Source organism: Notothenia rossii, assembly GCF_949606895.1.
Source record: "Notothenia rossii genome assembly, chromosome: 3".
Taxonomy (NCBI): domain Eukaryota; kingdom Metazoa; phylum Chordata; class Actinopteri; order Perciformes; family Nototheniidae; genus Notothenia; species Notothenia rossii.
In genome coordinates, this window is record NC_136901.1 from 26,143,507 (window position 1) to 26,157,444 (window position 13,938).

The 13,938-nt window shown below is 39.4% G+C and overlaps 1 protein-coding gene and 1 long non-coding RNA gene across 6 annotated transcripts; one reads left to right on the forward strand and one right to left on the reverse strand.

The window, feature by feature from the left end:
* Window positions 1-2,226: 2,226 nt before the first annotated feature.
* On the reverse strand, window positions 2,227-9,979 carry LOC307034031. Its single transcript, XR_013806746.1, has 5 exons — window positions 9,896-9,979; window positions 9,653-9,758; window positions 5,796-5,884; window positions 3,261-3,456; window positions 2,227-2,794 (listed from the first exon to the last, which is right to left on the reverse strand). It is a non-coding gene; the product is annotated as an uncharacterized lncRNA (long non-coding RNA).
* Window positions 7,700-13,815, forward strand: LOC307034027 (calcium-binding protein 2-like). 5 transcript variants are annotated; one of them, XM_079672724.1, is made up of 9 exons: window positions 7,700-7,737; window positions 11,160-11,238; window positions 11,494-11,598; window positions 11,807-11,930; window positions 12,633-12,663; window positions 12,807-12,950; window positions 13,039-13,148; window positions 13,265-13,412; window positions 13,560-13,815. In XM_079672724.1, exons 3-9 carry the CDS (start codon window positions 11,495-11,497, stop codon window positions 13,586-13,588), a joined length of 690 nt encoding a protein of 229 aa, XP_079528850.1. In that variant the 5' UTR covers window positions 7,700-7,737; window positions 11,160-11,238; window position 11,494; the 3' UTR covers window positions 13,589-13,815. The 5 variants fall into 5 exon arrangements, with proteins under 5 accessions (XP_079528850.1, XP_079528848.1, XP_079528849.1 ...); XM_079672722.1 differs by lacking the exon at window positions 7,700-7,737 and adding an exon at window positions 9,907-10,118 and having other exon boundaries at window positions 11,081-11,238; XM_079672723.1 differs by lacking the exon at window positions 7,700-7,737 and adding an exon at window positions 9,907-10,118.
* Window positions 13,816-13,938: the final 123 nt, after the last annotated feature.

The following is a 13,938-nucleotide window of genomic DNA, read 5'->3' on the forward strand; positions in this document are numbered from 1 at the left end:
GTTCTAGCAAAGGGATTGTATTATGTATTTTTTTTTTTTTGACAACACAGAATTATGGAGCATTGTTTTATCACTGTTCTAGCAAAGATTTTTTATAAATAAAGTATTTTAATAAATGTTAACTTGGCCCATTACGTGACTATTTGTGTTGGGGGGGCCCGACTTTTTTTTTTTCTCCAAAGGGGGGGCCTGACAGAAAAAGTTTGAGAACCACTGCTCTAGTTACACCTGAAGTAAATTCCCAAGGTACTGCAGTATACACATTCATTAAAACTAGCTGCACCTTTACGAGCTTGCTGATACACACTTTAATGCATCAATATTATAATCAATAATATATTATTCTGAAATGGGCCAAACTGCGTAATGAGTCTGTATATATTTATGCCAATACTTTTCTAATAGATTTCAGAAAACTTTGACAGACTTGCATGTTCGGCTTCACTAAAAAGCAACACAACATTATCAGGAACAATCTATGGACAAACACTCACAAAATATTTAAACTTGGATTACTCTAGTTTTTTGAAGGAACTGCTAATGAGGTATGACGTGTTCAGATGCACCCATGGGTGGATTTTATTTGTTGTTTTTTGGACATAGCCAGGCTAAATGGTTCCTACTGCTTCCAGTCCTTGTGCTAGTCCGTGTGTACCATATTCTGGATTCAGCTTCATATTTACAGTCAGTGTTGGGCAAGTTACTTCCAAAATGTAATACAGTACCGGTACATATTACTTTGTCTCTGTCTTTTTTAAGTAATAAGTTACATTACAATATTACTGCCTCTGAAATGTAATGAGTTACACTACTTTTGAGTTACTTTCACCGAACCTTAAAAGAATGGCTAGGTATTTTAAATGCTAAAATGTAGTTTAGTGCAGCTCATTATACATCCAGTGAAGGGCAATGTGGTATAGCATAACAACTGTGTAGGCCCTTAAGGCTACTAACAACTTTTATTACACGGCTTAGTTGAATACTCGATTTTGATTCTAATCTGTGTGTGACATTTTTCCATCCTCAAAAACTAATACTCCTGCAGTCTGCAGCTAGCAACGGTCCTCTACTTGAAAAAAGGACACCGAATGTCCTGATTGTGGCATCACTAACATGACTTGAGTCTGAACACAGCAGACAACATATGGGATTAGTTTTGTTTCATAAAGATAAAAGCAACACTTTCTCAGAATCAAGCAAAACTAAGAGTTTAAGAGAGAAAAAAAAAGAGTCAAGCAAAAATAAATTTAATTCCAAAAATAAAACTATAAGTTCCCAACAAATCATTTGTGTAATCATGTAAACTATAAGTATTTTTTCTTTGTTTTCAGTTCTCTTTGCTTCTTTGTCAATGATCAGACTTTTGCTCTCGCGTTTAAGCTCCCTCATTTTTTGTTTTCGATTTTGACACAAACATCCCAGGTGGGCCTAACTTTCAGGGGTGCCTCCCCATTGGCTACTCAGTTTGTGAGTGACAGCCCACTACACCACCGATCATACAGTGCAACTCATGCAGCAAACTCCGGAGTCCACTCGGCCACGTTACGGTACGTCCACACAGCAGCTTTGAAAAAATCTTGAAAATCTTGGAGCTGGGCGTGTCTGAGAGCTTGGGGATTTTTTGCGAGCAACGCGACCAACAACCTATCACATGAATCTCACGGCCCCGACATACAAAGCAAAAAACCCCAGGGATTTTATGTGAGCAATATATATATATAAACTCCCCAAACAGGCGAAAACCTACCAGTTTCAACCACTGTCTCTGCCACCTCCCTCCATGCCTGGTTCCTCCGGTTTGTATCCAGGTAAATAGTTCTGGTCGTAAAGAACCAGGTGATTTGCTATCGTAATTTCTCGTTTGGAATATGAGGAAATGAACTGCGGTCTGGCTCTCCCAGCTTAAGTTGCACGCTGTTTGATTGGCTAGCGCTTGTACTGTCAGATTTGCATAAACGGGATTTAATTGGCTGACGCTTCCAGCTCAGCTTCCAAAGTTGAAGATTGCTCAACTTTTGAATCCTGAAAATCTTCGCTTTGCTTCCCCACAATGCAGTTCGGCGAAAAGCGAGGCAAAGTGACGTCATCCCCATTCAAAGTCAATGGTCAGAGAAGCGTTGGAAGATTTTTTTAAAGCTGCTGTGTGGACCTACCGTTTAAACCACTTTACTTAGCGAGAGCGCGTATGTTTTGGATTAGGCCAACCGGCTAACAAACATATCCAGTTAGGTTGAACCAGCTTCGTAGTACAGGCCTAGGCTGCATACCAACACAATTAGGAACATGCTCACATCTTACTATGTTGGTCTGAAGAGCTGAAGCATTCATACACAATGGATACAAACTGTGTTGTCTCATTCTATATCCTGTGAGAAAATGATATACATTTAGCATAAACAAATTCGACATACTATTCCTAGCCTGAGGAAGATCTGAATAATCAACAGATTTGAATGGAATCTCTAACATTTTCATGTAGAATAAAGACAAAAGAGTGATTATACAAATTACATTTATTGAAATGTTAACCAGAAAATTAAGTCTCAAAGAATGTTTTAAATAAAAGGACATAAAACAAAAAGGTGGATAATAATAAAATCTATTAAATGTATATGTAAAGACATTTGGTCAAATGAAATGACACTGAGCCAGTGATAACAGCAACGCCCAGCGTGGAGGAAGATGGTGCAGGTCTTTCTTCATGCCCCCACTCCGTGGATCTGATGCTGTCTCCTCAGAGGAAGTGGGAAAACGGGATAAGACTCTGGACACCACGCTGTCTCAATGATCCACACTGTTAATATGAGAGGAAAATAAATGTTTTAGGAAATGAAAAATATGAAGTTAACAAATAAAACACAGCTTAGGGCTATCATGGACGGTAGGTTTTCCTACAAAGAGAAGTAGTTAACTCAGCCTCCATTGATTTTTACATCAAATTAGCGTGTTAATAAAATAAGCTATCATGGCTTATACTTGCATATCTAAACAGAATCATGAAAGCCTGTTGGTAGAGTCAGGCACACAAGTCCGTTTGAATGTGTGCGCCGGTGTCTGAACGCTCACTCACTGCTCGCTTTGTAGCTAACAACTGTCCCTGCTATTAGGCTACTTAGCTAGCATTGTTATGGATCTAAAGTTCTAAAGTTAGCAAAAGCTAACTTTCATAACACAGATTTTCTTTACTTCTCACTTAACTAACACAATAAAGAAACAGACTGTATAGTACAGCACAAACAACACAAATGATCAATACTTACATATAATTTCACTTGTAGTATTATAATAATTGAAATGTTGGTTCTTCTGGGGTGTTCTATCCACGCTCGCTCAGCTCCCGCACCGCTGCCTGCACTGTACAATCGCTGGAGGACTGGGCTGTCACTCGAAAACTGAGTAGCCAATGGGGAAGGAACCCCTGAAAGTCCCGCCCAGCTGGGAGGTTTGTGTCAGAATCTCAAACAAAAAATGCAAATGAGAAAGCTGCAGCGAGAGCAAAAGTCTGATCATTGAGAAAGAAACAAAGAGAACTGCAAACAAAAAAAAACTATGTTAAAACAAAGAAAAAAGACTTATAGTTTACGTGATTACACAAATTATTTGTTTGCAACTTATAGTTTTATTTTTTAAATAAAATTTATTTTGCTTGACTCTGTTTTTTTTCCTCTTAAACTCTTAGTTTTGCTTGATTCTGAGAAAGTGTTGCTTTACCTTTATGAAACAAAACTAATCCCACAACAACAGGAGTATTTACAACAGCATATAAAAACCAAAATACTGCATGTGGGTGCACACTTATTCTCTGTCTTACTGATAAATAAATCCCAAGAATGTATACTAGCTTCATCATATCTCAATCAGTGATTAAGTGAATAATAACGTATCTATCAGGTTACCATCAGCCTGTCACTCATTATTTTCAGGGAGGGGGCGGGGTTTGGAGGAACAGAGGAGACGCTTTTCCTCCTGCCTTCACAAACTTTACACACGTATTAATCGTCTGAAAATAGCAAAAGGACATTCATACTCTGCAATCCAATAATTGATTAAATCTACCAAAAACCTGACATGGTGCTAACGCGATTATTTTTTAACACATAAATCCAGGTGTGTCTGAGCCGCAGCAACACGGACTGATTCAGGTGCATTAATTGTCGTCGGATCTTTTTCCACACAGTCTGTGAACCGCAAGCGGCGAGCTACTGAACGATCGACGTGTTGGAGACCCCTGCACCAGGTTTACTAATCTACCCGCACAATTTTTCTCTGGTGTCGAAATGTCTCGCGATGTTAGTGAACTCTTAAAAAACAAAAGACCATTTAATTTTGGGTTAAAATGTGTTGTAACCATAGACTGTATATATAAATGGACGTAGTGTCCGTGACGTCACCCATAGGATTCTGCAGAGTTGCCTAAAGTAGGCGGTGTCGGCTAGTGTTGTCACGATACCAACATTTTGGTTTCGATACCAGATACCAAGTCAAGAATTGCGATTCCGATTATTTTTCGATACTTTTTTTTCATGATCAATAAAATTGTAGTTTATCTGTTAAGTGTTTTCTTACAACATGGTCTCTTCTTTATACTTGAGTTTGTGATTTCTTTGATAGTTAACTTTATATTTTATTAATATGTAATAGTACAGTAATATAAATAATTATTGACTAAATGTACATTGCAGATGTTAGCCACATTGGTAAGTTAGCTAAAAAGATAGCCATATTAGACAGTTATCATTGCCATTAATTGCCTCGTCAAACTACGAAAACGTTCGTTTGTCACAAAATAAATCACACTTGTTTGACTTAGATTTGAGGGCATGGGCTTGAGCATGATGTAATTATGTTATCTATCACATTCGCTAACCTGTCTGTCTTTAAATTCTTTAAACAGCTCTGGATGCCGGTCGGCGAGGTGCTTAGCCAAGTTTGATGTTTTGGCTCCCTTGGTTTGCAGGGATCTAAAACATGTCTTACAGAGAGGCCTCGTGGTGTCCGTAGGCTTGTCCCCACTGTCAGAGATATAGCTCAAATACTTCCAAATTTTGCTTCTGGCATCTTTTTTGTCAACAAACCGAGGCGCAGCGGCAGTTGCACTCCCACTCACAGCCATGCTTCTCGTTTTCTCACCTGCTCTGGCAGCTAGCGCGTGCACGAGAGAGGGGAGGGAGGGACTGCAGGCACGGCTGCAGTGCAGGGAGTGGAAGCAGAGCGCTTAATACACACGGCTCTCATTAAAACAGCGCTTTCCCCCGTCATTCTTAATGTACTGGTACTAATGAAACTGACGTTAACGTTTTTAACGGCAGGGTATCGCGGTACCTTTCAAGTATCGGTACACCGTACAACACTAGTGTCGGCAACTAATGGCTCAAAAGTGACGTCAGAGTCCAACTCCAGTCTGATCCAAATAAGGGCAAAGAGGCGGAGCCGAGGCGGGACCTCCTGCCACCGAGCTGGAAGTTCCAGAGCTAGCTGAGGCTACCAAGCTAAGCTAACATGCTCAGCAGTGACAATATGTAGAAACAAATGGCAGTAATTTTAACAAAATAAAATAATAATTGCCTTAAATACATTGAAATGTGAAAGCTAACAGACTGAGAGGCTCAACAAAATCATGTTGCTTTTTCAAATCTAAATGTAACTTTTTGCAAGGAAGGAACAGTCAACTTCCCTGATGTCAGTATTTAGTCATGTTTAATGGAATGTATATCAGTGTATTATAGTTGTTACTTTATCTATTTAAACCAGAATGTTTCTCGATTCTTTGTAAAGTATGAAAGTGGTCTTTGTACCTTTGAGTCCATGCTGAAGTTCACTGATGTTAGGAATAGGTCTGTCTCTCGTGGTCAGCATCCTCTGGTCTGTCTGCATCACCTGGAAACTTTAAACAAACAGAATACAACAAGCACATTTCCCAAAATGTCAAACTGTTCCTTTAAAAATGAGTTCAGATGCACACAAAAACTAAAAAAGACACGTAGACACACGTCTCCCGCGAAAATCGGGAGGGTTGACAAGTATGATTACGAGTGTGGAATAAACACGTCATCTCAGAGCAATGCATGTGTTCAAGCATATTATCAATTTGATCCAGAAACTGACCCTGGAGCAGCGGAGGTTTTGGTGGAGGTGCAAACAATTGGTTGCAGCAGGACATTTCTGAATGGTTAGTTGACAGCATACTTGTCAACCCTCCCGATTTTCGCGGGAGACTCCCGATTTCATTGCCCTCTCCCGGTTTCCTCCCGGGGTCATATTTCTCCCGCATTTCTCCCAATTTCTGACAAAATCAGATTTACACACGACTGTTTCCACTCTGACTTTAATACAGCTACAGCATTGTTTGGTTTCCATGGTAACAAGTCTCTTTAGTAGCGCGCGCAACTCAAAGTCTGAGAGGGTGAGGCAGATATTCACAGAAAACAGAACAAGAATCGACAACTACTCTACTCTCCGCTCACTCCTTTACTGTAAAATACAGGTACAGCCCACACATATGCTCCATCAAGGACGGTGCTACAGGCCGCAAGGCAGTGCACTTAGATTAACATTAACATGCTTATTGTAGTTCTAACAGCTCCAGCGATCCACTAGCACCCCCCCCCCCCCACCCCAATTTTGCATTTTGAAATGCTCCCGATTTCTGAGGTCTAAAGGTTGGCAAGTATGGTTGACAAGCTGTTGTCCCTATTTATTTTTACTCTGTTTGTTACGATGCTTGCAACTTATTCCTTTCATATTTTGGCTAATTAGCAAGATTGCAATGTCTACAATTTGTAACTTAGAGTTTGACCAAGCAATAAGTCTCTGAAAGGCGGGGAAAAGTTGTGTGGATAGAGGCAGAGCGCAGCGGCAGGCAGGCAGAGAGGAGCAGGCTGCGATACCCCCCCCCCCCTGCCCCACAGAGCGCACCCAGAGGACAGGCTGCGTCACCTCACTTTGTAACCCAGGAAAGGAGCAGGAATCCTGGGTGCGTGATTGTTAAAAGTGCATTAAACTGTTTTAATCCGACAGCCGCTGATGTGCACGGAAGTCTGTCCGTTTCGTTAACATTTGAATAGCCAAATGGACGGAAATCCGTCCTACAGTATATGCGAATGAGAGGTTTGGCAATGCACGTGGCCGTGGCTCATTCCCCTGATAGGTGGAGAGTTGACCAATAAGCTGAGCACCTCTTTGTGACGTAGAAAAGTGTTGAAATCTGGATCCGTTTTTTTCAGATCCGTTGCAGCCCCTTTTTTTAGAGATTTGGCTAAGGAGGAAAATAGAGAGGGTTGTGTTTTCTGACACTTGGTGAGTTCCCTGGAACACTGGGGACACATATTCATTTATAAAAGACGTACAAAGGTGCATTTTGCATGATAGGTCCCCTTTAAATATACTTAAAATATCAACATTTTTGGCGATTTCATGAGACTTGGCAACACTTGATATGATAGATAAAACACAGAAAAACATGCGTAAACAATGTTGCAGATTCCTTCAATAAATTCCTGTTTAAGCAGTGACTAATTACCTAAAACTGAGTACATTTACCGAAGTACTATACTTGCAATTTACAGCTGGATTACCAGTGTAACCCACTCAAATAATGCAGTGAGTTTCCACCCTGTAATAAACAGCAGCTCCCACTTGGGGCAGCAGAGTCTGCATTTGAGGGATAGAGGAGGCCAGGGTGGTTGTTAAGAGGCTCAATGAGCAGCAGCTGGGTGTGGGCTCTGTGTGAGTGAGAGTGTAAGCAGTGTTCGAATTGTTTGTGATGTGTTTTTTGATGCTACAAAAAAATCAGGAACTAACAGAACCGAAGAAAGTTTTGGAGCTGCAATTTTTCCCTTTCCCCAGCATAAAAAGGATTATAAAGGATTGCATCTCCAGAAAAAGGATCTGATAATCATTGGATTGTCAGAAAGAAACTACAGACTACCTGGGTTTGATTATTGTTTGTTTTGTTTCTGATAGCAGATTGGGTTTCACTGGGGTGGGTGAGGGGTTTGCTGAAAGTGTATAATGTTTAATGAAATGCCGGCTATGTTAATTTAATATTGTTCCCTCTATTTTTTATTATATTCTACTCCTCATCGAAAGCAACCTTTTACATAGAAGTGTTACATTATTTGGCGAGCTAGCCAGGAGGAGTAGTTTAAATTAAATAATTAGAGAAACATTTTAAATTTTTCATACACAGTAATTAGTTCCACCTTTACCAGCATGATAAACGTATCAATACATCAATAATTACAATCAAAACCTATGATATTTGGCTACGAAATGGGCCAATCAGCATAATGAATACTTTTGGTAATTTAAGTATATTTAGAGGCCAATACCTTTTTATTTTATCAGTAGCAGTAACATTGTCAATGCAGGTTCTACTTACACCACTGTACAAAACACTCACTGTTGCTCCCAGTAACACACACAAGTAATACAACAACGAATACAGGCTGTTTAGAGGTCTGAACGTTGTTACACCACAGGAGGTTTCATTTATTTTAGACACTGAGAGGGGGTGCACCGTTCCTGGAGGTACTGCAATACCAGGTCGATGCGTGGAGTGGACGGAGCAAGCCCCTATTCCATCTCCCTATTCCAAAAATCAATTTAATATATGGTCCCCGGGTAGGGGACGTATCAGATATTAAACTGATAAGAACAGATACTACACTTGATCTTAGCCAAAAGGCCGAGAAGCGATAACACTGAGTAGTCGAAGGACAATAAGTCATTCTCTGCACAGTCACCTTCACTCAAGCTTTTAAAATCTGTTTATGTAACAACACACCTTAACGGGAAAGTAACAATGTACAATTAACACAGTGCATTATTAAAACGAGGATAAAACTGCAGCAAATGTCATTTTAACAAAAGTATGTGGTCGCATTGTTAAGCTCTATAGCGCTTCCTGGTCATGTGACACATTCTAGTCCAATAGAAATGTAAAACCTGAGCCACGTTATTTACGGTCAGAGAGAACGCTGTAACTCTCATTTTAAAACGTATTGAAATGTATTATGAACCATAGAAACACAAAGAAAGCCTACCTCATATTATAGGTACCGGCAAGTCCTTTCTAAGTAAAGAAAGTAATTTTTGATCAGTTAACTGCCAGTAAAACAAAAAAAACGGAGCTATAGCACACTCTCGCGGAGAACAGAGAGAACTGTACTCTGATACTAAACCATTCTACGAAGACTAGAAACAGGAAGAGCCAATGGAAACTTAACCCTGCAAGGAAGGTTAGATGCCAAAAAAGACAAAGATACATCCCCATTGGTCAGACTTAAAAAATAAAAAATATTGCATGTTTTATAACCTTAAGCAGCATTTCAAAATAGATAGATGTACAGTAAATGAAACTGTGTTAAGAAATTGAGATTGTGTTGATTGCACTTTTTAAAATGTATATTGGTTGACATTTATTTTTTCATAAGACTATGTATTTCGAATTGTCTATTATTGAACTACTATGTTTGTTATTGCACTACATATTTGTACGTCAAGTAGGACCAAAACACGTCTAATTGTAATCACATGTGTCCTTTTTTTTCGTTGCTTCCTGTTCAGCAAAATACCTGTTTATTTTTTTCTTAATGAGCAGCAGGAACACATCCATATGCGAGCCTTGAATGCTACTAATTCAATGACTTACTTTGGTGATGCCCCGTGTAGCTCTGGTCCCACCTGGCGGATATAACATGACATCTTATTCGAATTCAACGTCGTTCGAAGTCGCAATTTTAGACAAACTTGACATTCTGTAAATCACAGTAACAATAAAGAAAAGTCGACTATAACGGGTTTGTTCTCTCAACTGCAACTGTATGCACACACGCGTTTAAAAATAAGTGGTTTTAGTTAGCTACGACATTGGTTTGCCAGGCCGCAAACTTACCTAGCATGAAGAAAGTTCACGGCGGACATGACACATTTAGCCACATGAGTCCGAAAAGTTATTCCTGTTGCAGTACACGACGTTTTCCAGAGTGGTATTCTTAAATATGATACAAAGCTGATATATTTACTGATGTATCCTAATGAAGTCGACGACTCGCAGGTGGAGGACTCCGGTGAAAAGTCGCTAACTAGCCGAAGGTAGCAATTGTGTCGCGCCACAGGTATGCAAATGAAGTTGCCGGATCCCGTTGTTAAAGGTCATACAAATGATCAAACAGTATTGTTTCAAAAAGACGCAACACCTGTAGCTCCATGTTGTTTCTGAAACCTTCTCGGTTGATTTTGGAAACATCCAAAATAAAAATATATAATAGAAGGGCCATCAGCAGAAGTAGCGTAGTATGCAGTAGGAGGATCGTGTAGGAAATACTTGCCTGATATCGATAACACTTGGTTGAGGACTGAAACATGGGCCGAGAAAGAACACATGACATTTTAAGCCTATCCGAATCAAAGGTTAACACTTTAGTTCATTTTCCTCAACATTGTGAGATAAAGTAGGTCTTGGCCTTGATGGAGGCGCGCAACGAGTGCACTTCCGTTTCTACATGTTCTCATCCTCAACTACAGTAGCCTAGTATAGATGGAAGTAGGCCTAGTTAATCTGGCAGAATACATTGTAAACTGTTCGAGGATATAAGGTATAAACATTATTATTTGTACAATATTAAACCATGCTGTCGTGTTTGGTAACTGTCAATACAACTGGGATCATCAATGAAGTCTAACCACATCTATAATTGTTCAGGATGTATTAAACTTGGATTAAATGCATACATTGGCATGAAATGATGTGTGATCAAGTATTATATTTGTTTTTAAAAGGTTCAGTCTGTCTTTTTCTTCCTGAATAAGTGCTGAAGCACTCTCATTGCCTATATCTGTAAAGTGAATTTACCAGCCCAGAAAGCACATTCTCACTGCGGAACTAGGAGCCACTTTGCAAGGCTAAGAAGCCCATCTTAAAACTCAAATAATATTGGGAGCTTATTGTGAGTTGCACAAGTTGAATAGAGACACGTGAAGCTAAGGTTTGAACCAGGAGGAACCTGACCTCTTGAAGGAAAGATCATTCACACTGCTGCTCAGAGATTTGCTTTCTAATCGTTGGCTGCATGTTTAGCCAGGTGATCACCGGTTAAGCCTCTGTAATTGAAGGAGGTCAATAGGGGAAGGAAAAACACATGTGTCTTCCACAATAGTCACAACAGAAGCAGAGCACCAGTCAAGGAGGACAAGAAAGGGTCTACTTGTCTCACCATTTAACACGAAGGTATCAAGGTAAGGAAAGACCAGCAAAATAACTAGCTTCTTATTTAGGATGTTGAAGATTAAAGTTTAGGATTGAAACAAAGAAGATGCATTCATATTAGAGTATTTTTGTAAACATGATTTCCATCTTCTTGCTAACTTTTGTTCCCCATCCCATAAAAGCGTTTATGAATCTATGAACAATTAAGCATACACACATGTAACCCATGCATTTAGATTTTTGAGTGAATGTTACTATTGAATACTGATTCTGTTTATCCGCAGCATGTCGAAAGCAGCAGAGAGGACAGCCTCTACAACTTCTGCCGACTCTGTCGCATCAGCTACATCCGCCGCATCAGCTGCATCAGCAGCATCAGCAGCATCAAGGTGAGTTTTACAGACTACCAGTTTTTAAGATGAAGCCATGTTTTGCATATAGCCCTAATTTAAACAGTATAGTTGACATTCCACCAAATGTATAACATGTTAAGTGGGTCCCTCTGATGAGTGGAATGACTTTTACTTGTTTCAAATCATTGATACGTAAGTATATGCATTACCCCTTTGCTTTTTATTGTTTGATTTGTCCTTATAGTAGCAAAGATGGTTCTACATCGGGCTCGGTCTCAGGAGTACCCAAGAAATCAAAGAAGTCTAAGAAAAACACAGAGAGCATGATCGTAATCTACAACTCTGTGCTCAACAGCGTTTTTGGGGCGGTAAGTGAATAATCACATGTTGGGGTTTGAATGTGTATAGTATAAATGCAGCATAAATGAAGTATTGCAAATCTTACAAAAGGATAAAATAAGAAAGCGTCTTGGCTGTTAGGGTACCTGACCTTTGTTGGGAACCTGTGATTTGACGTATACAGCAAGACATATACCTTTTTATATACCTTTTTATTTTCAAACCTAGCTTCCACATGTCATACTTAGACACAATTGTATTGAACAAACGTGTTTAACAGCTGAAGATAAAGCTTTTCCTCACTGATAATTCAAGGCACCTCACACTTTTAATAAAAAACATTATCTGAGAAAGCTTGGGGATTACTTAACGATCTATACTTTTTTAGATCTAAGGGCATAGATTGTTTACAAGACAGAGGAGGCTCTTTGCAATTTAAAGGCACTGCATGTCAGAACTCAACAAATTAGAGTCAGAAGTGAGGTGAAAGTCAGGAGTGTGCTTACAGTTTTAGTGCCTAATCTTTCTCGAGCTGCTATCTCTAAACCCAGTGCGTCTGCAGTAATAATGGCTCATTAGCAGAGGCTTACTGCCACTCTTCATTAAGGTTATCCAAATGAGGAGCACTGGGTGGATTCAACTTGAACATATTTACCTTTTCAATCGCACAGAAACCAATTTATCTGCAAATTGTCCTCTATGCCTCAATTTCAATTTCACTTTTTCTGCAGGAGAGAGAATTGGCTCAAGCTGAGTTGGATGGTAAGTGTCCATATTATCAATTACAGCCATTATATTTGCAGTTGAAGTAATATAAAAAAGCTTTAAAACCTCCATTATTTAATCTGATAAACCACTGCTAAAGCTATTCTACTCAATTTATAACACCTGACCGTTCTGTTCAGAGTTGCAAGAGGCTTTCAAAGAGTTTGACTATGATCAAGATGGCTACCTGAACTACAAGGATGTGGCTGAATGCATGAGGACTATGGGATACATGCCCACAGAGATGGAGCTGCTGGAGATAGTCCAACAGATCAAGATGAGAAGTGAGCCAAAAACACATCAATTCAAAGAAAATGACAACCGATACATATGCACAAACAAAATGGCTTGAAAACCTGCGTCTCTCCACAGTGGGCGGGTTGATGGATTTTGAGGACTTTATTGAGCTGATGGGACCGAGGATGATGGGAGAGACCGCTAACATGCTGGGACTCAAGGAGCTCCAGTCCGCCTTTTTACAGGTGAGTCAACTGAAAACTACATTTGACAGAATTAGATACATTACAACAAATGGAATTGTATTGCAATTGTACTGAGAGTTAAAGTAAAAGCAAAGTATTTTCGTTGTTTTTAAAAGTTTGACCTTGATGGAGATGGAAGGATCACCCAGGACGAGATGAAGGAGGCGATTAAGACGATGCTTGGGGAGAAGCTGAAGAAAGGAGAGCTGGAGGAGATCTTAAAGGAGCTGGACATTAACGCAGATGGAACCATCGACTTTGAAGGTGAGAATAAGATGTATTGAGCAGTAGTGCGTGTTCTTCTTAATCGTATATTTCATTTCATGCATTTCTGCTAAACATAGTTTTTTTGCGATATGTCAGATAACTCAGCACTGACCCAACTTCCTGTTTTGTCTTGTCTCTCTTCAGAGTTTGTGATGATGCTCTCTATTCGCTAGCTGCTACAAGAGAAGGGATACACTCTTGAATTACTCCATATATAGTTAACATAACTATGAGCCAATATTGCGAGTTTGTCAATGTTTGTAATGTTGGTATAGACATCTACATAATGTGTGCCTCACTCTGTAATAATTGTATGAATGATGGATTTTAAAAGGAGTTGGAAAGAGGCTGTGCGACTGCATCAAATGTGGAGCATGCTGTTTTGCAGGGTTATAATATGTAAATAAGTTATAATATGTTTTGCTATTTTAATAAAGAAATGTAAATGAGTTTTGAAAATGTTCCTTTCAATTAAACAACACAACACTTTTGTAATATACAACATAGCATATCATTAAGAGAC